At 41.5% G+C, this 26,965-nt stretch overlaps 1 protein-coding gene across 3 annotated transcripts; it reads right to left on the bottom strand.

The window, feature by feature from the left end:
• Positions 1-454: 454 nt before the first annotated feature.
• Positions 455-24,865, bottom strand: helz2b (helicase with zinc finger 2b). 3 transcript variants are annotated; one of them, XR_002042593.2, is made up of 21 exons: positions 24,711-24,865; positions 20,769-22,358; positions 18,613-18,796; positions 17,792-17,899; positions 15,885-16,399; positions 15,144-15,779; positions 14,191-14,986; positions 14,022-14,097; positions 10,531-13,867; positions 10,331-10,422; positions 10,013-10,138; positions 9,780-9,935; positions 9,536-9,680; positions 9,106-9,456; positions 7,316-7,511; positions 6,536-6,682; positions 6,159-6,368; positions 5,846-6,002; positions 5,495-5,662; positions 4,386-5,308; positions 455-545 (listed from the first exon to the last, which is right to left on the bottom strand). XR_002042593.2 is itself a non-coding variant. In XM_019269176.2 (21 exons), exons 4-21 carry the CDS (start codon positions 18,727-18,729, stop codon positions 5,199-5,201), a joined length of 7,443 nt encoding a protein of 2,480 aa, XP_019124721.1. In that variant the 5' UTR covers positions 18,730-18,796; positions 20,769-20,892; positions 22,310-22,358; positions 24,711-24,865; the 3' UTR covers positions 4,295-5,198. The 3 variants fall into 3 exon arrangements, 2 of the variants coding, with proteins under 2 accessions (XP_019124721.1, XP_010750041.1); XM_019269176.2 differs by lacking the exon at positions 455-545 and having other exon boundaries at positions 4,295-5,308; positions 20,769-20,892; positions 22,310-22,358; XM_010751739.3 differs by lacking the exon at positions 455-545 and having other exon boundaries at positions 4,295-5,308.
• Between the last annotated feature and the right edge of the window lie 2,100 nt (positions 24,866-26,965).

The following is a 26,965-nucleotide window of genomic DNA, read 5'->3' as shown; positions in this document are numbered from 1 at the left end:
CATACTATAAAAGCATTAAGATGTTGTTATGTTTATGTTGAACATGGAGGTGTCTGAAACTGATCAGCTCTAAATGATCTCTTATCTCTCTGGCCATCAGACAGAGCAGACAAGTGATGTGAAGCAACACCTAATAGGGTGTTCACTGTGAAGAGCACTTACAGAATGGCAGATTTTATGAAATAGTTTTGTTGTTCATTCCAACCTGAAGCTGATGGTAGACTGTCTGTAGTTGTGAAAGCCAGTTTTCTGTAGATCACCTTGGAACCTTCACAGATGTTGGTTGGAATGACTTGAGGTGGGCATACATATCTTCCACTAGTTTCTTAGGTAAAATTCATGTTGCTGCATTTTTCTTTACAGAAGTCATTTTACATCTTATATTTGAGATGACTCTGTTTCACATCTTTAGTGTCAGACCAGGACGGGAATGAGGACTCAGATGCAGAGGATATAACGAAAAAGCACACTTTATTGGAGTCAGGATCTTCTTAGAAGAGTGATGAAAAGAACAGGCTATGAAACTCTGTCTATTCTTATGAGACCTGGCTAATGTGACAGTACCCCCCCCTCTAGGGCCGACTCCTGACGGCCCAGGCTGGTCAGGGTGGTCCCTGTGGAAGTCAGTGATGAGGGAAGAGTCTAGGATATAACGAGACGGGACCCACTGTCCCACAGGTTGAGGCGTTCGGTCTGGCCGTTGGCCTCCGGGTGATAACCCGAGGTCAGGCTGGATTTGGCTCCGATGAGTCGGCAGAACTCCCTCCAGAACCTGGAGACGAACTGGGGGCCCCGGTCTGACACAATGTCTTTGGGAAATCCGTGAACTTTGAAAACATTGATCATCATGATCTCCGCCGTTTCTTTGGCAGAGGGCAGTTTAGGCAAAGCAATGAATCTAGACATCTTGGAGAATCTGTCCACCACTGTGAGGACAGTGGTGTTGCCTTGAGAGACCGGGAGCCCCGTGACGAAGTCCACCGAGATGTCGGACCACGGTCTGGAGGGGATGGGAAGTGGCTGCAGGAGACCCATGCGTGACCCGGAGGACGTCTTGTTCCGGGCGCAGACCGAACATGCCTCTACGTACTCCCGGACCTCCGGCTCCATGGAGGGCCACCAGAACCTCCGGGAGATAGCGAACATCGTTCTTCTGACTCCCGGATGGCAGGAAAGCAGCGAGGTGTGGGCCCAGTGGATCACCTGTGGGCGCATATCAACCGGGACAAACAAACGATTCTCTGGACACCCACTAGGTGACGGAGCCTCACCATTAGCCTGCTTAACCTCATTTTCTATTTGCCAGGTCAGCGCTCCAACCACACATGAAAGTGGGAGGATCGTTTCTGGATCCTTGGCAACAGGCTCAGGGTCGAAGAGACGAGATAGTGCGTCTGGCTTGACGTTTCGGGACCCTGGCCTGTATGAGAGAGAAAAGGAGAATCGGTTAAAAAATAGCGCCCACCTGGCCTGGCGAGAATTGAGTCTTTTAGCTGTCTTGATGTACTCTAGGTTTTTGTGATCTGTCCAGACAATGAATGGATGGTCCGCCCCCTCGAGCCAGTGTCTCCACTCCTCCAAAGCTAGCTTGACCGCCAGCAACTCCCGGTTACCAACGTCGTAGTTCCGCTCCGCCTTGGATAGTCGCCGTGACAGGAAAGCACAAGGGTGCATCTTACCATCCTGCTCTGACCGCTGTGAAAGGATGGCCCCGATCCCCTCGTTAGAGGCGTCCACCTCTACCACGAACTGACGTCGAGGATCTGGCAGGGTGAGGATGGGGGCCGAGGTAAATCGATGTTTGAGATCTCGAAAGGCAGCATCAGCTTCTGGAGACCAGCGGAACTGCACCTTTGTGGAGGTAAGAGCATGGAGAGGAGCAGCTATTGCGCTAAAGCCTCTGATGAACCGCCTGTAAAAGTTAGCAAACCCAAGGAACTGCTGAACCTTTTTGCGGCTATCAGGTGTGGGCCAATCGACCACAGCGCTAATTTTAGCCGGGTCCATCTGCACTCTTCCAGGGGCTACGATGAAGCCCAGGAAGGAGACAGTGTCGGCATGGAATTCACTTTTTTCAGCCTTGACATAGAGCTTATTTTCAAGCAGTCTCTTTAATACTTGGGTTACGTGGTCTTGGTGGGTAGTCAGGTCAGGGGAGTAGATAAGTATATCGTCCAAGTATACATACACGAAATGGTCGAGAAAGTCTCTCAGCACATCGTTAATCATGGCCTGGAATACGGCCGGAGCATTAGTGAGACCAAATGGCATGACCATGTACTCGTAGTGACCGCTAGGAGTATTAAACCCAGTCTTCCACTCGTCACCCTCTCTTATACGCACCAGATGATAAGCGTTGCGAAGATCCAACTTGGTGAAGATCTGGGCCTGTTGGAGCTGGTCAAAAACAGATGACATAAGGGGAAGTGGATAGCGGTTCTTTATGGTTATGTCATTAAGTGGGCTGTAGTCAATGCATGGTCTTAGAGAACCGTCTTTTTTTCCCACAAAGAAGAAACCAGCTCCGGCAGGTGAAGAAGAGGGGCGAATCAGTCCAGCCTTCAGGGAGGTATCAATATACTCCCTCATGGCCTCCTTCTCTGGCCCAGAGACCGCGTACAGGCGGCCTTTGGGAATGGTGGAACCTGGAATAAGATCAATGGCACAATCGTACGGTCGATGAGGAGGAAGTGAGAGAGCCTTGGTTTTGTTAAATACCTCTTTAAGGTGGTGGTAGCAGGAAGGTACGGAGCTCAGGTCCGGGTAATTGGGACCTGTGACGGGGTTAACAGAAATCAGATTAATGCCTGTGACCTCCTCTCCTTGCAGCGGACGTCTCAAACAGTCATTCTCACAGTCCGCTCCCCAGCCCAGGATCTCTCCTGATCTCCAATTTATGTGGGGATTGTGGCGGTGTAACCATGGCTGTCCTAAAATGAGAGTCTGAGAGGGTGACTTGAAAACATACAGACGAATGTTCTCCTGGTGGTTGTTGATGTTCAGTTTAAAAGGTGCTGTGATGTGTGTGATCGAAAAAAGGTCCTGTCCATTTAGAGCTTTAGCTCGGATGGGCTTAGCTAACAGTTCTGTTTTAAGGCCCAGCTGTTCAGCTAAATGCCAGTCTATCAAGCTCTCGTCCGCCCCCGAGTCTATAAGTGCCTTAAGCTCAGAGGTGGTGTGATTTTTTACCTGGACAGTAGTGAGAGTACGTGGTGGGATGCCTGCACCCTTGAAGTTACTCACCACCAGGTTCTTCTTGGCAGTGCAGGTGGCGACGAGATGACCGGGTTCACCGCAGTAGAAACAGCGACCCTCCTTTAGCCGTTTCTGTCTCTCTTCAGGTGATAGTCGGGCTCTCCCCAGCTGCATGGGTTCTCCTTCTCCTTCTGGAGGAGGATGATGATGCTGCTCTGGTGAAGATCGACGGGCTGCCGGCCAACCTGGTGCTTGCGGGCGTATGGGTCTTTCCATCGGTGGGGGTCTCATGGTGCGTTGCTGCCTGAGTTGGTGGGCTCGGTTATCTGTCCGGATAGCGAGGGCGATGAGTGAGTCGAGGTCCGTGGGTAGGTCCAAAGGAACCAGGAGGTCCTGGATAGGAGCTGCCAATCCCTTCAAAAACACGTCATATAGGGCTGTAGAATTCCAGCCAATCTCCGCCGATAAGGTGCGAAACTGGATGGCGTAGTCACAGACAGAGTTGTTGCCCTGTTTCAGCCCGCTCAGCTCCCGAGCCTTTTCCCGGTTGGTCGTTACCGGGTCAAAAATCTTCTGCAGCGTCTTTTCAAATTCTGTGAGTGATCTGCAAACTGGTGAATCTCGGGACCACTCTGCCGAAGCCCAGGCCTTGGCTCTCCTGGCAAGGTGGGAAATCATAAATGCAATCTTCGATCGGTCAGTGGGAAAAGCTTGGGGGTTTAGCTCATAATGTATAGAGCAGTCTATAAGGAAGGTCTTGCATAAGCCCAGTTCGCCAGAGAATCGTACTGGTGGAGCTAACTTACATGCTGCTCCTACTACAGTCATAGTGGGAACGGGATTCACTGGTGGGGTAACCGCTGCTACTGGAGGCTCGGGTGCTGCGTTCGTCTGCACTAGATGATCGTGCAGGCTCTGGAGTTGTGAAGATAGAAGCCCCATCTGGGAGGCCATGGCGGTCTGGAATTCCTCCTGACGGGAGAGCCGGGCTTCTTGGGCTCGCAGGGCTGTCGTGAGTTGTTCTATCCCTGCTGAGTCCATACTGGCCAAAGTGTAATGTCAGACCAGGACGGGAATGAGGACTCAGATGCAGAGGATATAACGAAAAAGCACACTTTATTGGAGTCAGGATCTTCTTAGAAGAGTGATGAAAAGAACAGGCTATGAAACTCTGTCTATTCTTATGAGACCTGGCTAATGTGACATTTAGAATAGCTAACTTAGATAGCTAATCACCTAGCTTTCAATATTTCATATTTACAACTGAAAAAACAAAACATTCAATATGAATTCTTCATTTTTAATATCTTCATACATTTGCACACACATTTAGGCTACTAAAATCATTGAATGTAGTAAGACTTTAAAAAAACAAAGATTACTGAACATTTTACAAAATACAACTTCTTTATGGATAATTATGTAGCCAAAACTAATCTGAACATTTACAGGTATCAAAAACAATAAGAAGAGGTAAAACATCAAAAGCTGCACAAATATCAGCTGTACAATGAAAAGGAATGCTGACTCATTTATCAGTGGACAGGAGCAATTCATCATTGGAAGCGTTTCTCTACATTTGAACTAAACTTAAAAATAAATTAAAAGATCAAGAGCAAGAGCTGAACTCTGTCTTTTGTCAGCTGTCCACACTTAAGTTATTGTAACCTACAACATTTCATAAAAATATTTAAAATGAAAAATACAAAAAAACAAATTGAAGTGTTCAGACTTTGAACCTGAAGGTTTGCATTAACATGAGCACATCTTATGGTCAAATTCCATACACAGTTGTAGGATTTCCTATTTACAGGTGCTTCCATGTTCAAGAGAAGTGACAAAAACAAGTGTGTCAAATACAATATCAAAAATCTGCTATAAAACTGTAAAAAGAATACATAAAAATACTGGAGAAATATAGAAAAAGCAATATTTATATACAGATTTCATGAAGTCATACATATGATATGCTGCTTGTCTGAGTCTCATTAAAATGATAGAGATCAGTTGGCACACACTGTAATCTTGTCTGCATCTGTCACTGCATTGTGAAGCTTGTAGTGTTTCAGGAGCTCCCTCCAGGATCCACCGCAGTTGAGCAGCTCTAAGTCTCCTTTGAAAGGACAAAAACATGAACCATAAAAGGATACTACAGGTGAATATTTTTTGCTAACTTCGGTGAAATCTACTAGACAAAGTAAAACAAACACCTAAATGTGTCTGAAAGACTGAAAGAAGACCCTAACCCAAGTCACTCAACCAAAATCTCAAAAATAAGAGAGGAGCTGCAGTATCTTACCAATGATGCACAGTCCCTCCTTGGCTCTGGTGATGCCCACATTTATCTGGTTGGGATCGTCCACGAAGCCCAGATGTTTGGACAGCCAACCGCCATCGGGTTCTCTCACAATCTTCTCACTTGGCAGAGAGCACACTGTAGATATGATGACGTAATTCCATTCACTTCCTAGAAAACAAAATGTTACATTAAAAAGTAAAAATACTGGTTACATGTCTGAGTTGAGAAGTAATTCCAACGTCAGCTGGGATAGGCTTCAGCGTACATGGTTACAGATAATGGATGGATGGATGATAATTTTACTTTGGAATATTCATTGAGGTAGTTCAGTTACTTAAGCTACACTGTTACCTTGGCTTTTGGTGATTGTGGTAACGGTGATTTGCTCCAGCTTCTTCTTCTTCAGCGCCTCTTTGATCTCTGATACTTGGGCATTATAGGGTGACAGAATCACAATACCTTTCTGTTCAATTTTGGCACTGGTCACCAGCTTTTCAGCAATGGCAATCTGCAAAAGAACCAAACCCAAACAGTGTATTGTAGTAAAGCATTAATAAACAATGTCACAGACCTCTATTAGGATAATTCTTTAGTAATTTTTCTTCCTATATTTTTATATTATATTACTGTTCTAGCAAGGAAATGCATGTGCCCAATGTAGTACCACTTTGTTTTTCTCTTCCTGGTTTGCTTTAGAGTTCTCGTTGCCCTTGGCTGTGTTGACAACCAGTCTGACGGTCTCTCCTTTGATGTCCCCAAAAACGATTGGCATTGTCTTGTCACCAACGCGAAGGACACTGTTCGGCTGCTCCACCCCAGTTTTCAGCATCCCCTCGTAATATGCATTTGATGGGAACTCGCATATGTCCTCATGCTATGAATGTACAACATTGGCAGTTGATTACAGCTGAAGCACGATATTTACAATACTAAACACAGACACGTGGTCTTACAATATTGCTATTGTAATAGCAAATATACTATATAATATGCATGATACACACCAAATATGTATATACAGTGTGTATTTAATGTCCTTACCATTCTGTACTGGGTGTCCAGCATCACTGCCCTCTTCTTGTGCATCATATGGTAGCGTTCAAACAGAGACTTGCCTATCCCCAACTTCCTTACACGCACATTCTTCACAATTGGTCGTAACTGTTTGTGGTCACCGATCAAAACAATCTGAAAGTCACATGGTAAGACAGGTAAGACTTTGTGAATAACTCTAAAACTCAGAGTGACTAAGCAATGGTGCCAACAGTGGCCCAAACTCCTGCAATTTAAAGACAACCAGGTGTCAAACAGTCAGACGAGGGTGAGTACGTGGCTGTTTTCCAAAATGGAAAGGCTCAATCCCATTGAGGGCAAGAATGTGCTTAACAAATCTTGTGTACAAGTTGAAAGTTGGAGGCACGGGAGGACAGATCAGGAGGTCATGATAACAGAAGGATTTGTCCAGTAGTTTTTGAGGTTTATTGCCATGAACCAAACTACTGAGGGAAATGTAATTTGACCTGACAGATGGACTAGAGAAACAACAAGGCAATTATCCTTAGAAATGACCTTTGGAGAATAATGAATTTCCATGTCAAACAGGACAATCAGCGAGTAGTTGTCGTGTTGCATTTGTCACCCCAGTGTTACAATACATAATATGAAATAATATCATTGCATGTTTGATAAGAATTAGACTAAAGAAAAAAGATATCTGGACATTAAAACAAATGTAAATTCAGCAGTATTTTCATGAATCAAGGCACAAAGAAAGCAGCATTGATCATGATTAAGGACAACGTTGTTAAATGGAAAACTCACCTTTTCTGGGTTGTTGTTGCAGACTAATGGAATCAGGGCCTGGGGTTCAGTGGCCATTGCACATTCATCAATGAGGATCTGACGTGCGCTGACTGTCTTAGTTAAACTCGGGGTGGACGACTGTGTACATGTACACAGTATGATGTCATGCCGTTCAAGCTCATATGTCCGAGCTTCTCTGAGAAGTTTTTTATATCTAGGAAGAACAATCCACACAGTTAGAGCTTCAAATTCTTTTTTATGCTTTCCCTTTTCTGTGGGACCTTCTAGGACGTCTCACATCTAGTGGATGAGACAGTCTTGAAAGGGCTACCAAACTGACTGACTGTCAGTTTCTGTGTACTTGTTACTGAAAAGAGCAGTGGTATCTAGGGGTGCAGTTGTTGATTGCAACCCCATCACCCCACCCTTCCTGGAGTGAAAGAGAAACTACACGGGCCGCAAAACTCATTTAGGTCCCTGGAGCCAATGTTTAATTTGGCTGGGCTACTGTAGAAACATGAAGCAACAGTAAACCAATGAGGAGGCTGTGTTTTAAAGTGTGTCATGGAGGCAACTTTTCAGCTATTGGTTGATCGACATCATAGATGTCTTGCTTGCAATTCAGTGGCCAGGCTCACTTATTGGTGTTCAGCTGAGATGTTCACTCTGTATTCCCAGTAAGCATCTATCTTTGTTTGCTTCACTTCACAGTCACTGTGGCTGCTGCTTGACAAAAAGACAATTCTGGCTGATAGAGAGCTTTACTTTTTGCTCAAGTAAACACTAACTTAGCTAATTGAGTTGATGGCAGCTATAACCAGAAATGGATGCACCACAGCTATACATGGCTGACTGCCTCAGTCAGGCACCACCAGCATGGGAGCAAGGCATGTAAAATACTGTATAAGCACTATGATGTCTATCAACCAGTAGGTGAATAGTTGACCCTCCTTTGCATAATTAAGCAGAAATGCATAAAGAAACATTAAAGGAAAATATATAAGGAGTATTTATGTTGTTAACTTTATGTATCTATAAAATTTGAGGACATAAACATGAGGAAATGCAAAGGGAAAATAATACATAAATAAATGTAACAATAAATAAATAAATAAATAAATAAATAAATAAATAATACTATTTTATTTATTCAAATTCTTTTAAAATTCATCAATTTATTTCATTTTAGCAGTTTTGGACACTGATACAAGTTTGTCGAATAAATTGACAAAAATCACTCTCAATCACTACCCTAATCTGTCTGTATTTTCTCTTTTGTTATTTTCTGGGCATCAACATTAGGGCAATGCACTGGGTGAGAGTTCAGGACACTATAAAAATGTAGCAACCAGTTTACAGTGCTGTCTCCATCTCTCTCCTCTGCCCTCTATATGTGTCATGGATGTCATGGTTGTGTGGAGGTGTGACCGTGTTTACTTGTGCTTTAGAAAAGTAACAATCAGAAATGTTCTTTAGTGTGAAGGCATATGCTGACATGCAGCAAGGTTTTTTGTGGGCAAGTTTTCCTCACTCAAACCGAGGGTCTAAGGACAGAGGGTCACTCCCTGTACAGATTGTAAAGCCCTCTGAGGCAAAATGTGTTTTGTGAATTTGGGCTGTACAAATAAAACTTATTTTGATTAGATTGATTTGATAACTGTGTGACACTGAAAGCTTGTATCATTACACAGTAAAAGCTCATCTTACATTGTCATTTTCCAACAGAAGGTTTCCATTGTGTGATGTGTGATAGTGAAGAATAGGTCAGAAAGCAAGAACTGAAAACAATTTACTTAATCTGAACTTACTCTGTCACTTCACCAGCAGTCAGCTCCTCTATTTTCTCAAGTTCTGGTTGAGTGTATCGAAGCTTTTCTATTTCTTCAAGGGCAAGTTGAATGCGTTGGACCTCTTTTTCTTCCTCAAGACCAAATTGAATGCATCGGAGCTCTTCTATTTCCTCAAGAACAAGTTGAATGGGTAGGGGCTCTTCTTTTTCCTTAAGATCAAGTTGAACGCATAGGAGCTGTACTTTTTTCTCAATTTCAAGTTTTACTTCTTTCTTCTTTTGTGCAAGTTCAATGCGTCGGTCAAAATCTTTTATTTGACTTGAAAAAGGATTTTGATCCTCTCGCATGCGGTGATGCAGAGTGATGCTCCTAAAACCATGTAAAATATGTTAGTGTTTGTTAATTAAGGAATGATTCAGAGTCTCATCAGCTCGTATGAGTACAATACCTGAGCTCTGGTTTGGAATGCTCTTGGCGGAGACTTCTCTGGGAAAACTGAATGGTGCAGTCTGGATACGGGTAATCAAGCATCTCCACTTGTTGGCTGTAGACCCTGAGGGGCTTTATGCTATTCCCTAACTTTAGCAGGTACTCTGTGTTACAAAAGTAAAATATAAAAAAAAATCCACAAAGGTTAAAGTAGCAGAAAGAAATGCAGTTGACATTTCAGCAAAGAAACAAAGCAACAGTACCTGCAACCACATCAACAGACTTGTTGGATGGACCGCAGTAGAGAATAACTTCTTTCTTGTTCTTATCCTTTGGGTGACATACTTTCCTTGGGTTCTTCGAGTTCAGCTCCAAGAAATGAGACACAATGTACACACCTACTATCGTCTTTCCAGTTCCTAAGAAATAAATGGGGGAAATTGTTTAAGTCTTTGTAGAACATATGAAGAATCAGGGTGAATGTTTCAGCTCTTACCAGGAGGTCCCTGTATAAGTGTGAAGCTAGTATTTATAGCTTTTTCCACAGCAGAACGCTGACTCGGGTTAAGCTCTGGCAGTCCATATGGGGGCTCTTTCCTCACTGGGTTCCACATGTTTTTTACTGTAAAGACAAAATGATACATTGTTTTGCAAGAGAAAAAACATCATATTTTAACAACACTACAGAAATGTACAAAACGTGTTTTGTGCTTTCAAGTTTATGTGTGACTAAAAAGGGTTTATAAGATAGTTTACATGATAGTTAATAGTAAACATGATGAATGAGATGACAAAAATTAGGTTATGGACATACCCTCTCTTGGAATTCCTTGTCCAAGTGCTATATTCTTGACAAGCTTACATGTAGATTCAGATGCAACATTGACCACAGCATATTCTTTCCGGCTACAAAAAAATCATAAAAATATATGTCAATAATAGAAATTCAGAAACAAATAAAGTTTAGTGTCCAATAAAAAATCAAACTAATTGGTGTGGTCAATTTAAACTTACATGTCTGGCAGGAGCTTTGGGATTATTTCAACTGTGAAAGAAGTGTTTCTCTCGAAGACACATTTCGGGATGTTCGCCATTGGCAGGTGATTGACATAGAAATCCACTTTACTACCTACATTTGGAGTTTTAGTTTTCTCTTCTACTTTTCTTGTGACACCATGGGCGACCCATATGAACTCTCTTGGGTCCACAAGTGCAGAATGTTCCGGGATTGGCGTCAACTCCAAACCTCTTTTCCGTATGCACAATAAGCACTTTGAAAGGTTACATTCAATGGCCCATTCATTGATCAATGACAGAGGTAAGAAGAAGCTTCCTGTTAGTGTGCCTTCCTGCTCTTGATTGAAGTTTACCACCAGGCTCTCAATGACTATGCTGTCACTTTCATCCACTGCAGTGGCAGCAGATTCCATCTCACACATTGGTTTCCAGATCTGTACATACTCCTCTGTGTCACTATAATAATTCCTTGATGGAGCATCTGTAGATCTAGAGAAGCATGTGATAGGGTTGTGGACATGGTCCACACAAATCTCAAAGTTTGGATTGATGTGCACCAACTGAACAGCAGGCATGTGATAACCTCGTTTTAACTCTGATGTCATTTGGACCTGAAGGATGTCACCTGTTTGCAACTGGAGGCTCATGTCAACCTCATGTCCTACAGAACGGTCATGAGGCACCTCTTGTACCTCAGAGACATTAGCACCCATTATGAGAAACTTTGCATGATCCCACTTTTCATTGTCAATTGCTTCAACAGTGTCTCTCCATATTTTCAGAGGAAGCTCAACACAGCGACCACGGTTTGGTATTTTCAGTTCTTGGTAGATATTCTTGGTGTCAACTGTGTAGATCCGCCTTTTCCATTTAAGAGTAACACAGTGATTTTCTTTGTCATACAGTGGTTGGTCGCACAATTGTAACTCTTTGTACATAATTGCTAAACTCGCTGCAAATATGTTCTTGTTAAAAGGAAACGACACTGCAAAACTATCGTTGTTGGGTTCCACAATTACAACAAAGGCTAACTTTGAAGCACTCTGATGTTTCATGGTCACTGCATAGGATATCTGCTCAAGCTTTTGTTCATACTCCTTGGCATTCTTGATGTTGTCATCAAACTGACTGCACAAAGTCAAAATCTCTGTTCGAGTGTATTGGACATCCTTGTTACATATGATGGAGTGCAAAAGTCTTTGCAAGATAATGTCCATGTACCGCCGTATTGGTGAGGATGCTAGTGTGTAAGATCTTACGTTCAGAGAATAATGCCCATGGCCTGCTTTGGACAGGTTGGAACGGATGATAGAAGCTTTTCTAGAGCACCTTCTGAACTGATCAATGAGTGGTTGCAGGAGAGGGTAGATGTCATCTGCAGCAATCAGGTCCACCATACTGTCTATATCATCTGCCTTGGCAGCTGACAGGATATCTCTCCACACTTTTGTAAGTATGGGGAAATTTTCATAGTTTGGGGCTTGTTCCACAGGGACAACTTTGTGCCGCAGTTGGAAAGACAGTGGTATTAATTCTGCACTTTTCTTCTCTCTTAATTCTTCTATTTTTTCAGGATCTGGACTCTCCTGACAGCGAAGTGGTGTGAGATACCTGGTTTTTTCTGATTCAATCAATCTCTCTGATGCAAGTGTATTGAATAACACACTCAGCTCTTCAACCATGAGATGGGCTTTGCGATGTCCGGGCAATCTCTTATCATCAGGTTGAGAATAAGCCCAATCCACAAGTCTATTCTTCCTTTGAGCTTTTGCAAAACAATAGGCCACTGTGACACAGTCTTCTACTGTGTCAAAATTAGGTCTCTCTCTATATCTTGTGGAGATAATGTCCTCAGCCTCTTCATAAGAGAATTGCCTATTAGACTTAATAAGTGACAGCTGGAATTTGGGTTCTCCAATGATCTTATTTGTTTGCTTGTTTACTTCGAACATTAATGAAACCACCCTGCGATCTTGATTTTGCAGGAGACTGAAGTGTTTAGTGCTCAAGTCTAGGTCAAACATATGAATGGTGTTTTCACCACTGCCGTGATATGCAGTACCATGCTGTTTTGCATCCTCATCAAATTTACTACCTGGACTCACATAGCTTGCCACATCTGCAATATGGACTCCCAGCTCATAGTGATCTCCAATTTCCTTTACACTGATGGCATCATCCAACACTTTTGCTCCTTCTGGATCAATAGTGAAAGTGATTACTTCACGCATGTCCAGTCTGGATGTGATGTCTTCTTCTGTGATGGAGAAACCCTCACCTGATGTAGGGGGTGCAACTTTAAATTCTTCTTTCAGGATCCTTTGTCCATCATTCAAGGATGTTCCAACTGGAAGAATATCTATGACATTTCCCAATGGAATAGAACAATGTTTTTTCCAACCAATCACTTGCACGATAAATACATTGTTCTGTGTGAGGTTTTCATCGATATGTTTATGTGTTGCAACTGTCCACTGTCCATTAATTTTCTCCCATATAGGAAGAAAGTTGCGTCTTTTCTTGCTGATCAGTATGCGTATTTTGGGTGCAGATTTTGTGATGGGCACCATTGTTCTTTTGACAAATTGGTCTTCAGAATTCTGTCTTGGTTTGCTGTGATCTTCATCCTCAAGCAGACACACAAGTACACGGGCTGATTCCACTTCTTTGGTGATGCTGACCACACGTCCAGTGTTTATGACCACTTCATCTCCAGTGAAGACCATACGCAGGTTTTCCCTTCCTGTAATGCTTATACGTTTGGTGGGGTTTTGAAATGGTATGACATAACCTCTGTTATAGGTCTCCCTCACCAACTTTCCTTGCTTGTAAATCTCTGGCTGTTTTTTACACAATACCAAAAGGTCTGTGCAAACATCAGTGACACTGTTTGATGATCTTAGCTTGTGGTGATCAAAGTCTTCATGTTCCAAATTGTCTTCATCTAAAGTGTTTTCTTTTAGCTGTTCATATTCATCTTTCAACTCTTGAAGAATAGCATCAGTGAGAATTTTGCTTTCATCCAGATGTTCAGACTTTTGAAACCTTGCCGTTTCTTTAACATCTTTTTCAAAGAAATCTTTGGTAAAATGCTGTGGTGCCACACTGTTGTTGCTAATGCAGTGGTCTGTGTAGCTTTTCCAGACTCCTGAGCATTTCCCAAAGCAACAGAGAGCAGCAGCATCTCCAACCACAACCACGAGAGACTGAGCCCTAGTCATCGCAGTGTTTAACACACGGGCATCATTAAAGAGCTCCAGACCAGGCAGATGAGACGTGTTTAGGCTGTCACGTGTTTGGACAGCTGTCATTATGACTGCCCTGAACTCTTTGCCTGTTAAGACATGAAGACAACATTTATTATGTTAAATGACAATAGTATATAGTGCGCATGTGAAAGATAATGCTTGCACAGTTTTAGTTTAGCCATCCATTGTCTAACAAATTGGGATAATCATTTAAGAGTTCTTAAAGTTATATTAAATTACCTTGCACATTTGCAAGATTCTCAACGTGAACTTTAGGTAGGCCTCCTCTCGAAAGCGCCCTCCTAATTTGCCGAACCTACAAACCAAGAGTAACAAACGGTTCACTGTGTCATTGATCCAATTAATAGTTTTTTTTCAGTCTTGTGACAGATGCAAAATTTTAACTTACCTGAACTCCCTCTGATAGAATGCAGATTGAGCTTTGGTCCTTGGTACCCCAGGTCGATGGCCAGTGTTGGAGAATCGCTCTGACTTCTTCAACCACTTTGGAAACCTCTTCTGTGTTATACCAAGACACTGACACAGTGTCCAAGAGACACTCTCCCCTAACATGGTGAAACTTTAGGGCATGGCCATTTTCAGGAGCCGGAATTTCTCCAGTAGCTGTGATAATATCATTCTTACCAACGTAGAAATGGGTGGACACAAACTCCACAATCTCTTTGGTTGAGCGGTAGTTTTCACTGAATATGATTCTACTGTTCTGGGCAGCATCACAATTTTGGCCTTGGTAGTAGTGGAACAAACGATTAAGGAGTGTGTGATTTGAACGGTGATGGTCGTCAACTGAGAAAAGTTTGGGTCCCATTTGCATGTGATCTCCAGCCAAAACAACTCTGGTGTTTGGCCCAGCAAGACCAAGGGCCATCAAGGCCTCACATTCTAGCATCTGAGAGGCTTCATCAATTAGTATGTGGGTGAAGTATCCCTCTGGGAGTTTTAGGTCATGAAAAGATCTTGCCATTGTTGTTGTGGTAATGATTATATTGTGGCGATCTAGGGCAGCTTTTGTAGGTGGTAGAAAATACTTTCTATCTTCCGAAAGAAAACAGTAATTCAAAGTAATGTCATCTGTGGCAGACAAAGCATTCCCTTGTTTGTTTGCTTTCATTCGAATTGGCTTCATTCCAACATGTTTCTTGATGAAGGGATGGAAATGTACTCTGATGTACAGATCTGCAGAACTGAAAGGAAGCAAAAATGTCAAAGAAATAATACATGTAGGCATTAATAAATTAAAACTTCTTTACAAGAGTACAGTTATAGCAAAGAGATTAGCCTGGATTAATACTTTGAAAATAACACAAGGTTTAAAAAGAGACAATATTTTGTATGCATTACCTGTTGGTGTGGGTGCAAATGAGCACTTTGTTGTTAGGCTGCTTACAAAGCTCTCTGGCTGCTGTAGCAAGAGTAAATGTTTTCCCAGTTCCAAATGGTCCATAAATGAGGAGTGGCGCCACAAATTTTTGGCCACTGGAATTCCCAGTGATAAAGTCAATTGCTAACTTCTGCTTTGTATTCGGCTGCTTTGTATTCAGCTGCTCATAAAGCATGTCATTCACAGGAACTCCACAGTTTTTAAGGTCTGGTAACACTCTTTTTGTATCAGGTAGGAGGTCGACTGCCTTATGCATGGTGCAGAAGCTGTGGCGGTTCAGCTGAAACTGTACCTCCATTCGATACGATTCATTGCTTTGGAGAAGAAGATCAGAGCAACATTTTTTGGACAGATGCAAGTACATTTTGTGCTCACTTGTTTTGTCTTTCAGGATGGTGGCTTCATAGACCCTTGAGTTTTGACCACTTGAAGGGGCTATCAAGGCAGACTGGATGCTTCGTTTTAGTGCCTGTCCCTCAGGGGTGTCTGGTGTGAGGCTATAAGGAATTGAGACAGTACAGAACAGTCCCCCAGGTGCTTCTGTCATGCCAAACTGTGTACTATCCAGTGTTGTAATTTCTCCACAAACATTGAGTCTAAAGGAAATAAGACAAAGACATTGTTGTTTGGTAGGCATTGTTTTATGAATTTGTGCATATTCCAAGCAGTGTAAAAAGAAAGACTAGAGTTAAGCATAATACCTTGAAACAATCTGGTCCTCTGCCCATTCTTCATTGTACAGGAAGTGGTGCATTCTTTCTTTGTAGTTCTCGTTATTCAGAGGTGTTTGGCTGTTGTAGGAGGATTTATACTGAATATTAATCTGAGGGGGCTTGTACTCCTTTAATAGCTCCTCGTGTTCTTCTGTCCTGGAGGAACCTGGGATGATCACCCTGTTCCCTCGATGCCATCGCTCAACACTATGAAAGTTGGCTCCACGGTTCTCAGTCTGTTCTTCAGTGTCATCCAATGACAGCTGGCCAACTCTTACTCTAAATTTCCTCACAAGCACTGGTCTCATGTCAAAATCTAGCACTAACCACTGTTCATAGAGGCCCGGGTTGATGCATGTGAAAGACACGGTGATGTCATAGGTCATGTCATCACTGTGAAAGTGTTCACCTGAGGAGTAGATGCAGGGTACAGAACTGATGTCACCAAGGGTGAAAGAAGCTCCTGGTTCTTGCTTCAACAGTGCCACATGCACAAGCTGTCTCTGTATAGAAAGAAAAGTAGCAATGAGCATAGCATACCAAAATAAATATTTCTGGAAGATGAAATAAAAACGGTTGAAATAAAAGTAAAAGAGTAACATCAAAACCCCACTGTGGTGGAGAAATTGCTGGAATCAATGGTCAAAGGTGAGATCAGCAGTTCAGAAAGTGTTCAGGAGCCTCTGATGTCTTATGCTGTATTATTTATTGATGCTTGATCAAGGAGAATTAGAGACACTCTCAAAGTTCATCAGAAGTGTCTGAGTCTTACATTCTGCCCAACCCGTGCTGGTGGTCAAAATTGAAACCCTAACAGATAACAGAATTAGTCAAAGAGAATGTATTTACCCATGTTAGTGTTACTGTCAGCACATTCTAGTCTGGAGACACTGTTGTCTGTTTATGTTAATGAAACGTCAACGGCAAGCTATCTATATATCTATCTATATTATGTCTAGGAAGGCAACCTTCAGTTCCTTCGACCCAGGTCACCACAGGGTTGAGATAGACTGGCACCTGCTGTTCTCAAGCAAAGCCAAACAACTAATACTGCTGAGGACCTCAAGGCCCACATGTGACCCCATATAATAGAAATTTCCATAACATCCACCAGACATGTCTTTGTCATGTCCCAGCCGCAGCGCTGTTTTGGTCCGTTCTCCACGTGACTTCAAACCCCACTGGGAGCGTTTCAGAAGCGGAGCGTTTATCCCGCCAGACTTGTTTACTTCATCAGATTTGGTCACTTTCCTTTGTTTAGGTGCTTCTTAATATGCTTCTGGATGTGTAAATATGCTGCTTTTTGGCTTTTCATTTTTACGCTCAGAAGTTTGCACAGGGTGTTTTATTTTGAAAACTGACTGGATTCTCTATGCCGTTTCTGTGTCTGGCTACCAGCCAACTTGAGCTGTTTTGTGCAAAATTAACACGGGCTGCTCACGGTATGCTGTTCAAAAAATGGAACAGCTGGGTATTCTCGGCAGAGCCAAGCAGAGATCTGCTTCTGAAACAGATCATGGCAATGCCCGTGGGGTTTGAAACATTGACTAGAACGGCCACGTATACCAGTGCACCAGTGCACAAGGAACGAGGCACATCCACAGACATACACAGAGTCTGCCACCTGACTATACAGCACTCCTTTCTGTCCGGTGACTTCAAAAGAAGTCAACATGGCAGCATGTTGACTTCTTTTGAAGGGCCTTTTCCTAGCCTGCCTCCTCCCTCTGGAATAACCTCCCTGCTGTCATCAGACAGTCTCTGTTGAGGGTTTTAAATTCACTTACAACTGAGTAAAAATCATTTTGCCTTAACTTTCAGTTAATTAGTTAGTTGCTTATTCTTTAATTACTACAAGCTTCATACCTGTTACAATTATCTGCTGAAAATCTTACCTCTGTTTCAATTTGGAAGTTCCATTGCAGTGTTGTATTGTTCTGTTCACACGTCACAGTTAAATCTTCATCACAAGAGATCCTGACGTCGTCAACTTGTTCTGATAACTGTTAGACATTTGAAATAGTGATTTAAAATACTGTAATTAATTATTAAACGAAATAAAGCACCAACAATCATAATGTGACTAGATGTGGAATAAGCATTTGGGAAGTTCAACTGGAATTTTCGTTTTGCCATCCTACAGAAGTTTAATTCATTCACTGGATAAAAACACCCTACAATGCACCCACAGCCACAGTCACCACTAATGGGATGGGTATAAAAAGGTGAATGGTAAAATGTCGAGAGCTCACTGAAAATGAAAGAGTCCTCATTAAAACACTTGATGCTAGATGGTCTCTGCAGGAGGTATAATACATTCATATACACTGTGGCCCATAAAGTTGGAATAAAATAATTAAATATAAAAATAAAATATGTACCTCTTCTCATGAACTGAGTGTGTTGTGTTGTGATGTGATTTATTATTAATAAATAATTTGTATCTAAACTTTATTGAAACCACAATTAAGCTGATGTGTATAAATAGGAATAAATAAAGGGATGTGTCTGAAAACAAAATTATTTCTACTTTATGGATTTCACAGTGTATGTATATTTGTGTGTGTATGTGTGTGTGTGCGTGTGTGTGTGTGTGTGTATGTATGTAAGTATGTATGCATGTATATACGGTGATGAACTACATTAGAAAGACGGTGGGATTGGTGACAAATGAACAACAGAATTAGAGAATAATGACACAAAAGGCTGTACTCACAACAGGCACTTCATTACTGCTGTTTCTGTATTCCTCCAAGAGTCTTTCATTATAGCACATGAGACCCTGGGCTTCAATGCTATGTCTGATCTTCTTCTCTTCTGCAGCACGCATCATCCACTCCTGCAGTTCTTCCACAGAATGAGCTTTTGGGCACTTACTGCCGTACTCACAAGTTTGTGGTCTAGGATGAAAAGTTTAGCAGTATATTACAAATCATGTATCAATTAACCCTCTGGTGCCCTGCAACGCTAGGGTTAGGGTTAGCTATAAAAATCTTATAAATTATAAATAAATAAAAAATAAAACCAGCATCAGTCCTAATCATACATATCAAATATTAATGATTTTTTAAAATTATTTTTAATTTTAACCCTTAAATTTTATATAGTTTTTATATTTCATAAAATCTTGAGCAGGATTGAAAATAGTGTAGTAATAGGTTTCAATGTGCACATTTATGTGCAAAGGAGCAACAACAGTTCTATTTTAGTCCACGTTGTTTACAATAGGCTAAAAATAAAAAATACATTAAAAAAATGTGAGAACACTCAAAAATGCACAACCTTGCATAGGTCATCAACAATATGCATAAAAAATATAAAATATACTAGAAAATAAAACCCAAATACACAAAAATGTGCATAGACATTACAAAGTTTATATGAAAATGTATACTCATTTATATATAGTACAGTAAATGCTGTTTACTGTATATCGAGTTAATTCTTAAAACTGCAGACAGTCAATCACAAAAGCAACTGAATGTACAGTCCATAGTGGTGTCCCTCCAGTCAGTTTTAATGTGATAGTGTGATGTGATGTCTGTCATGGCAGCCATCAGCCGCTAAGCTTTGCCCATGGTTTCCTCTTAACAGATATTTGTCATGTAATTATGACACAATAATTACGTACATAAAATCTATATAGGAAATATCTATAACAATATGTATTGTAATTCATGGTATTGTTGTCTGTTGGCGTCTTTGAGTGTATTTATGTCATTTAGTTTATTAATTATAATTTTACAAAATGAACACACTGATTGAGATTGGTGTGTAGCATAGAACTGGGACACAATGAAAATAAGTTTAGTGATGTTTTATGAGTAAAATTATTGTCAACAGATCCCACAGAAAGTTCCTACTCAGAAATATTGTGTGTGTATCTTCATTTTGATACATATTATTCCTTTATGTATGTGCACTGGAGATGCAAGGAGTTTAGGGTGAATGACAAAGTGCACGACTGTGGCATCATCATTCATGTCCAGCCTCTGGTCAGGGTTAGGCAACAAAAGCACTTGGTTGAGTTTGGTTATGGTTAGGGAAAGATCGTTGGGCGGCTGTGGCTTGGAGGTAGAGTGGGTCGTCCACTAATCAGATAATCGGTGGTTCAATTCCCCTCCAGTCTGAGATTCTGAATGGTTAAAAGGGGCACCAATCTGTGTGGCTTAGCGTTGGCTATTAGGATTATCAAAGATAATCACAAATAATAACTTCAATAATTCTCAAAGTATCTTGGGATGCCAAGAATAGAAAATGATGCCAACTTAATTGATTGATTTGAGTCACACACACCGCTCTGCTGCCACAAACTCTGGAGCATCAAATGTGGATTAATCCACTGCTGATCATAGCCCCCAACAAGTGCCTCCCATTTGAGATCTGTTTGTAAAAAGACTGTTGCTGTAAATTACTCAGAGTAGAAAATGATAATATGTATTCACAACGCAGATTTTGTCCAGTGTGAATGAATGGGACTGGATCACAGACAAACTGGAGATGTCAGAGAGTATTGACAGACAGACTAACACAGTGTTAGTATTTCCATTTTTATCGACAATAACAGAAACAGAGAATATCACTAATGTTACTAAAGTCCCATAAAACTATATTTCTCTATTGATTGCTCATACTTAGGCCGGAAGTACACACACACACAGACACACACACACACGGATGTGCGCACGTTTGGGGTTTGGTGCCTTGCTCAAGGGCACCTCTAGAACACCTACCAGTCCATTCCATACTGCCACTACCTCCCAGTTCCCAAGCCACAGGCTAAGCTACTGCTGCCCTAATGCTGCAGTGTGAGTGGGACAAAGCCAATGATAAAGCATGAGCCTACATGTAAAGGGTAGTAGAGTTGCTTACCTTTCACAGAGCCATAAATCAGCTTGGAGGTTGTGTGGAGGCTGTCGTCCTCTCCACTTGGTGGTGGTGTCCTCAGAAAGTAACTGGGCATGCTCCAAAGAGGAGCAGTGCTTGTAGAAGCTCTCTGGGGAGGACAGGGACAGGAGGCAAACTTTGCAGTACATGGCGACCTGTCTGGTCTGCGTCTGTTCCGGCTCACTCAACTGAAGGAGATGAGGCGGAACTGAGAGTCCGCTGTGCTCCGCTTTCCACACGGCCATCTCCACCTCGCTCTGGGCAGACTGGCAGTGGCTGGCCTCATGCCAACAGGGCATACCTTGCCAGACATGACTGCAGTACTTAAACTGACAGTTCGGGGGGAGGGGGCGCACCTGGCTGTAGATTTGCTTTCCATTATACTCTGATAGGTGATGTACTAAGACTGGATCCCAGGGGTGCGCTGCATCTGCTGAGCAAGTTTCGTTCCACCGTTTAGCTGTCAATATTTGTGGGCGATCATGAAAGCAGTCTTTGCAGAGCTCAATGAATTTACCTGAAAACTGCTTAAGCATGCTTTTAGCTGCGCTTTCTGGTGTTGGAATAGGCTCTCTTTCAATTACAAGGCTGAGCAATTGATTTTTATCAATTTTCTTGTCCCTGACATAGTTCCATACAGCAGCCTCTTCGCAGCTTCTGGCATAGGTGCATGCCTCTCCATGCTGTGTACATCCAAAGCCCTCAACAAAAAAGTTGCACTTTTGGTAAAGAACATTTTTACCAAAACGTTCACATTGAGGAGGCTCAGAGACAGGCCTCCATTGGTTTGAGGCTTTGGCTTTGGCTAAAAGCAGATTTCTGCTGCACTTGTGACTGACTGACTGAACTGTGTATGTTATTTCCTTCTTCTTGACAGAACACAGATCACACACAGCCTTCAAATCTAGAGTTGCCAAAACATCCCCTTGAGGTGCAGAGTTGTCAGGCTGATCAGATCCTCTCTCAGACTGAGTTATAAGATCACAGAGAACCACATGGTCTAATTTGTGATGCTTTTCAAATGTCCACACAGCAGCTTCCTCATCACTTCTGGCAAAAGTACACCGGTTCTTGTGGACTGTGCAACCAAGGTCCTCCACAAAGTGGTAACATACCTCATACCGACTTGGGCTTGGAAACATGGGCCGCCTAGAAATAGGCCTCCATTTTCTGCCACCCTTGGCTTTGCAGAGCAGGAAATCGCGTGCACACTGGTGGTGGACGGATTTTAACATATACGTAATTTCTCTCTCCTTGACAGAGCACTTACTGCATACAAGTTTGAGGTCATGTGTTGATAAAAGAGGAGCCAGTTTGGACCTGCTAGCTGACATTGTGATACATTCATAGTGCTTAAGTCAGCACCAGCATCCAGGAAAATGTTTAATGGCCTTGTAGATTGTAGGAATGCGCACAAGGCTTGAGCAATTCATCCCAAAAGTATATTATTTCAGTTTAGCATTTTCAGGCTGCAGTCAGTCACAATAGACCCAGATTTAGTCTAATTAACTAAGGGAGTAACTAACCTTATCTATAGCGACATGAAGGCCAGAGAAATGTCCAGATAGAATTTGCCTAAAAGGAAAACAATATAGAAAAAAGCATAATAAGAAGTGTGCTCAGTATATTCAATACAACAAGTAGTTCTGACAAAGCAGTCTGACTCGTCAACTAGACAATCAATTTGGAACATGCTTAAATCAGCGTGAGATCACACCATGATCATCATTAAAAATATTACTCTGCTATCTCCATGGTAACATTATAACTGCCAGAGCTGCTGCAAAAAACAGTCTGAGTCCTGAAAGGTGCAGGATATTGGATATTGACGAATACTGAACAACAGGAAAAGTTTTTTTTTGTTGTTATTTCAGGAAAAAAATTTGGATGTTATAATATCTAATAAAGAGCATATTATCCAACAAATGCTCAGGAAAATATAAAAATATAAATTCACTGAAGTTACAGCAGGCTGGTTAACTAATATGGACTGAAACAGAATACTTCATATGTTGTAGGAATTTATTCAGTTTGAGAAACTTCTCTGCAGAGCTTTAATGTTACTTAACTGGGACTTGAAATTTTCTGTGTTGCTACTAAGGCTCCAACTCGAGCAAAACATGTTTATTTTGAGAGTAAATACCGCGAAATATAAACACATTTTGATTTATGTTTTATTTAAGTTGGTAACAGTTTCTGTATAATAAATATTATTATCATATAATAATAATGATAATAATAACAATAATAATAATACCTGTATGATCACAACAATTTTATTAGAGGGTGAGCTTTAACTTATTATTGGCACTTCAGTGACCTTGGCTCAGTCCTGATTAGTGGTGTATGACTCGCGATTCATCTGAATCATTAACCCGGATCCTCTAACTGACTCGGGATTCACGAGTCATAGTCTCCATTAACCCGGATCTTTACGTCCTACATCTGTCTAACAGCAGGCCACATATGCAGATTAAAATGATAAATTGCGTCATTCACTCCACTCCTTTTAACCTGTACAATCTCATTACAACATGCCTCGCTATTATTGTTGACAATAAGCTCGTTTCCACCACCAGAATAGCTTCGGAAGTCAAGACTTAGATGTCAGCATAACTTCTAGCAGTGCAGACTCAGACTCACTAGCATAGATTCGGATTCAGATTCAGATCCATTGAGTAAATCTGTACAGAGCTGGAAACACCCGAGAACCAAAAGACTCAAAAGAACCAAAAGACTCAGGAGACCCACGGATTGCTCACCGATCCTGCAGACTCAAATGACTCAGACTTGTTATGTGGTTGTTTAAGGAATCTATGCATTTCTTAACTTTTAAAAAAACATTTTTGAATTGCTTTTTATTGTCTTCTAAATGTTGTTGGTTCTTCTTATTTTGCGTATTTTATTTTGAGTATTTTGTTCATGCTTGTCTGTCAAAGCACCTTGTAGATACTGTTTTTTAAGATGCTATATAAATAAAGGCATTATTATTATTATTATAACTTCCTGCAGACTCAGACTCAGAAGCACAGTCCTGGATTCAGATTCAGATTCAGGATCGCTCCCTGATCCAGCAGACCCAAATGATTCACTGATTCAACCGAGTTGACTGGATCTTTTCCTATGTACAGTAGCAACTGCAGCGTTATATGTTGTTAATAATAATGCTCCTATTCACCACACTTTATTTAACACAATTAGTTAATAAACTTTAGAGGCTAGGATAATATAGCCTAAACACTGTGAGAGGAGCATTTTATTTGCAGCATTATGTGTTAATATAATATGAGAATATGATCTGTATTTGTGTCAGTTTAACATAATGCAGCTAAATAAAAACACTGTGAAGTAAACAGCCTCATACTTAATGTTAGAAAAAATGAAAATAAAAAAGTTTTATTTCCTGCATCAAAATTTCAAATGCACAAACAGTAAACTGCCCTCCTCGTATAATAGCTCTCAAATTTAAATATATTTAGCCTGTTTGTAGTCTAAGACAGGCGGGCTTGTGTTTCACTGGTAGAATTTATATGCTTATGGACAAATGACTCATAAGATCCGGATGTGTTTAGTGATTGACTCAGAAAGATCCGAATTCCCAAAGCATCCGAGTTTGACATCTCTAATCCTGATCATTAAATTGAATTAAATTAAATCCACTAGATGGCGCCGTTGTGCATTTCTAATTCAAGGAGCAGCGCCTCAGAATGAAGTCAGTGTTTGTATGGAGTCATATTAAACAGAATTTCATAGAAAGCTCCAAGACATTAAAGTTCAAACACGCATCGTGACATTCTGCATCCATCACTGTCAAGTTTGCTACAGTAACTACAGTGTTCTATGAAAATGTTACTACTGTTAACTACTACATATATTCATAATAACAGTAAAACAAGAAGGATTCATAGTAATAACCACAACGATTACCGTCAGACTGGCAGAACATCAAAGGTTGTAATGTTGCAGAGAGTGACTGCTGTCCTCCGCTTGGTCCCCTGAACGTGACACCGGCTGATCAACATCAACGGTGATCGCGCAGCGTCTTGTCCCCTCCCTGAACCGGAGCGCATGTGATCAGTGCGAGGCTCGCCTGCTCCTTTCAGTCGCACTCTTTCATGGTTAAGTTTCGTTTCCCACATTTTGCGTCAGCAGCATCAGGTTAAAATGACATGCGCTCTCTACACCGCACTCCTCCCCAGAGAGAGAGAGAGGGAATAAAACATTTACATTTGCAACAGTTTTGACCAGAGTGCACCTTGCTGTCAGTGATTGACATAAAAATGTAACTTTTACTGGAGACATGTGAATTATAATTTTAATAAAGTTATAGGATATTTAGATAGTATGATCCAGACCGACCGTGGAGCACTGATTTTTTTTCTTCTTTTAAAGCAGGAAGAATTGAAGATGAACGTCAGGGTTCAAGTACCCATCAGCCACCTGTCCAACCTCTTTTTCTTGCTCCTTCAAATGTCAAACTTTGCACATTGCAACTTGAATTGAAGTTGAAGATGACTGTTTTATCACTGTGACAGAGAATATTGTTATGGGAAGTACATGCAGTACCTGCCCACACCCAATACCTTTCCACTGTGGTTTATGGTTGTAGAAAACCAGTCAAACTTGATAGATAGGCTCAGAACAGCATGGGAGGGAGACTTAGGTCTCTCTTTACACTTGGACATCCAAACTGGTTAACTCAACCTCCCTCTGTGCACAGTACAGCTTAATTCAGTTTAAAGTGGTACACAGGGTTCATATTTCAAAATCCAAACTATCCTCTATGTAGCCCACACTGTGTTGAGGCGATTTTGCTGAGGCTTCTCTCATCCACATGTACTGGTCCTGTTGGAGCCTTACCAAGTATTGGAGGTACATTTTCTATATACTCTCTCAGGTGTTAAATATTAAGTTAGAACCAAACACGCTGATTGCTCTGTTTGGGGTCATGGAAGCGGAGGTAGTCAGTCAGTCAGTTATAGAAAAACAACACACTTTATCCTTTGCCTCCCTTCAAGCTCAGCAAGTAATCCTGCTCAGGTGGAGGGATGCACAATGGCTAGAAGACATCATGTCCTGCTTAGTCTTTACAGAATGTGGGACCCCACACTCTGTGAAGACTTGACCATTAGGCACAGCTTAACTACATTACATACTCTTCACTCATTCTTAGTGCAGGCTCTAGATGTGTGCTTGTACTGTGTCTAGTGTACTGCCAATGACCAGGGAGGGATTATTTTATAGATGAAGGCATTGGTGCTAATTGCTGTATATATATGAACATTCAGCGTTGCATTAAAACTGTGGTGGGAAATAAATGTAATAATATGATGATGGTGATGACACCATCTGGGTTATTTGATATCATCATGATTATTTAGTCATTCGTTAGGTTGGTGTGCTCCCTACTGTTATGGAATTTTCTATCCTTAGGTTACATAAGGTCAAGTGTGGGCCTTGAGGTTCTCAGCAGTATTAGTTGTTTGGCTTTGGTTGAGAACAGTAGGTGCCAGTCTCAACACTGTGGTGGCCACGGTCGAAGAGACCTATTGCTGCCTTCCTAGATATAATAGATAGCTTGCTGTTGATCTGTGTCTCCAGAATAGAATATGCTGACAATAACACCTGGATGAATAAAGACATTCTCTTTGACTAATTCTGGGCGTGTAGTATTTGTGATGTTATCTCGTGGTTTAAAGTCTATCTACCAGCACGGGTTGGGCAGAATGTGAGACCGACTCAGGCACTTCTGATGAACTTTGAGAGTGTCTCTAATTCTCCTTGATCAAGCATCAATAAATAATACAGCATAAGACATCAGAGGCTCCTGAACACTTTCTGAACTCCTGACCTCACCATTGACCTTTGACTTCAGAAATTTCTTCACAACACCTAGCCACAGAAGACTAAAACTAAACTTTATTTGTAAAATTGTTAGAATGCCCCTTTAAGACTTTAAGTTATGAAGCAGAGAAAGTATAAACTTCCTCTGCTTTGAACAATTCAGTGTACTTTAACCCCAGGCCTTGATTTTCCAGGTTTTTGCCAGTATGAGAACTTTAAATATTGTTTTAGAACTTTCTTCTGGCTTCAAGTCTTTAAACTGAATTCACACACACTGGGCCACATTTCAAAGTCAGCTCAGGTTTAGAGGGTGACCCTGAAAAAACCCCCAAAAAGAC

This window comes from Larimichthys crocea, unplaced genomic scaffold (assembly GCF_000972845.2).
Source record: "Larimichthys crocea isolate SSNF unplaced genomic scaffold, L_crocea_2.0 scaffold269, whole genome shotgun sequence".
Lineage (NCBI taxonomy): Eukaryota > Metazoa > Chordata > Actinopteri > Sciaenidae > Larimichthys > Larimichthys crocea.
This window is presented reverse-complemented; position numbering and strand designations above follow the sequence as displayed.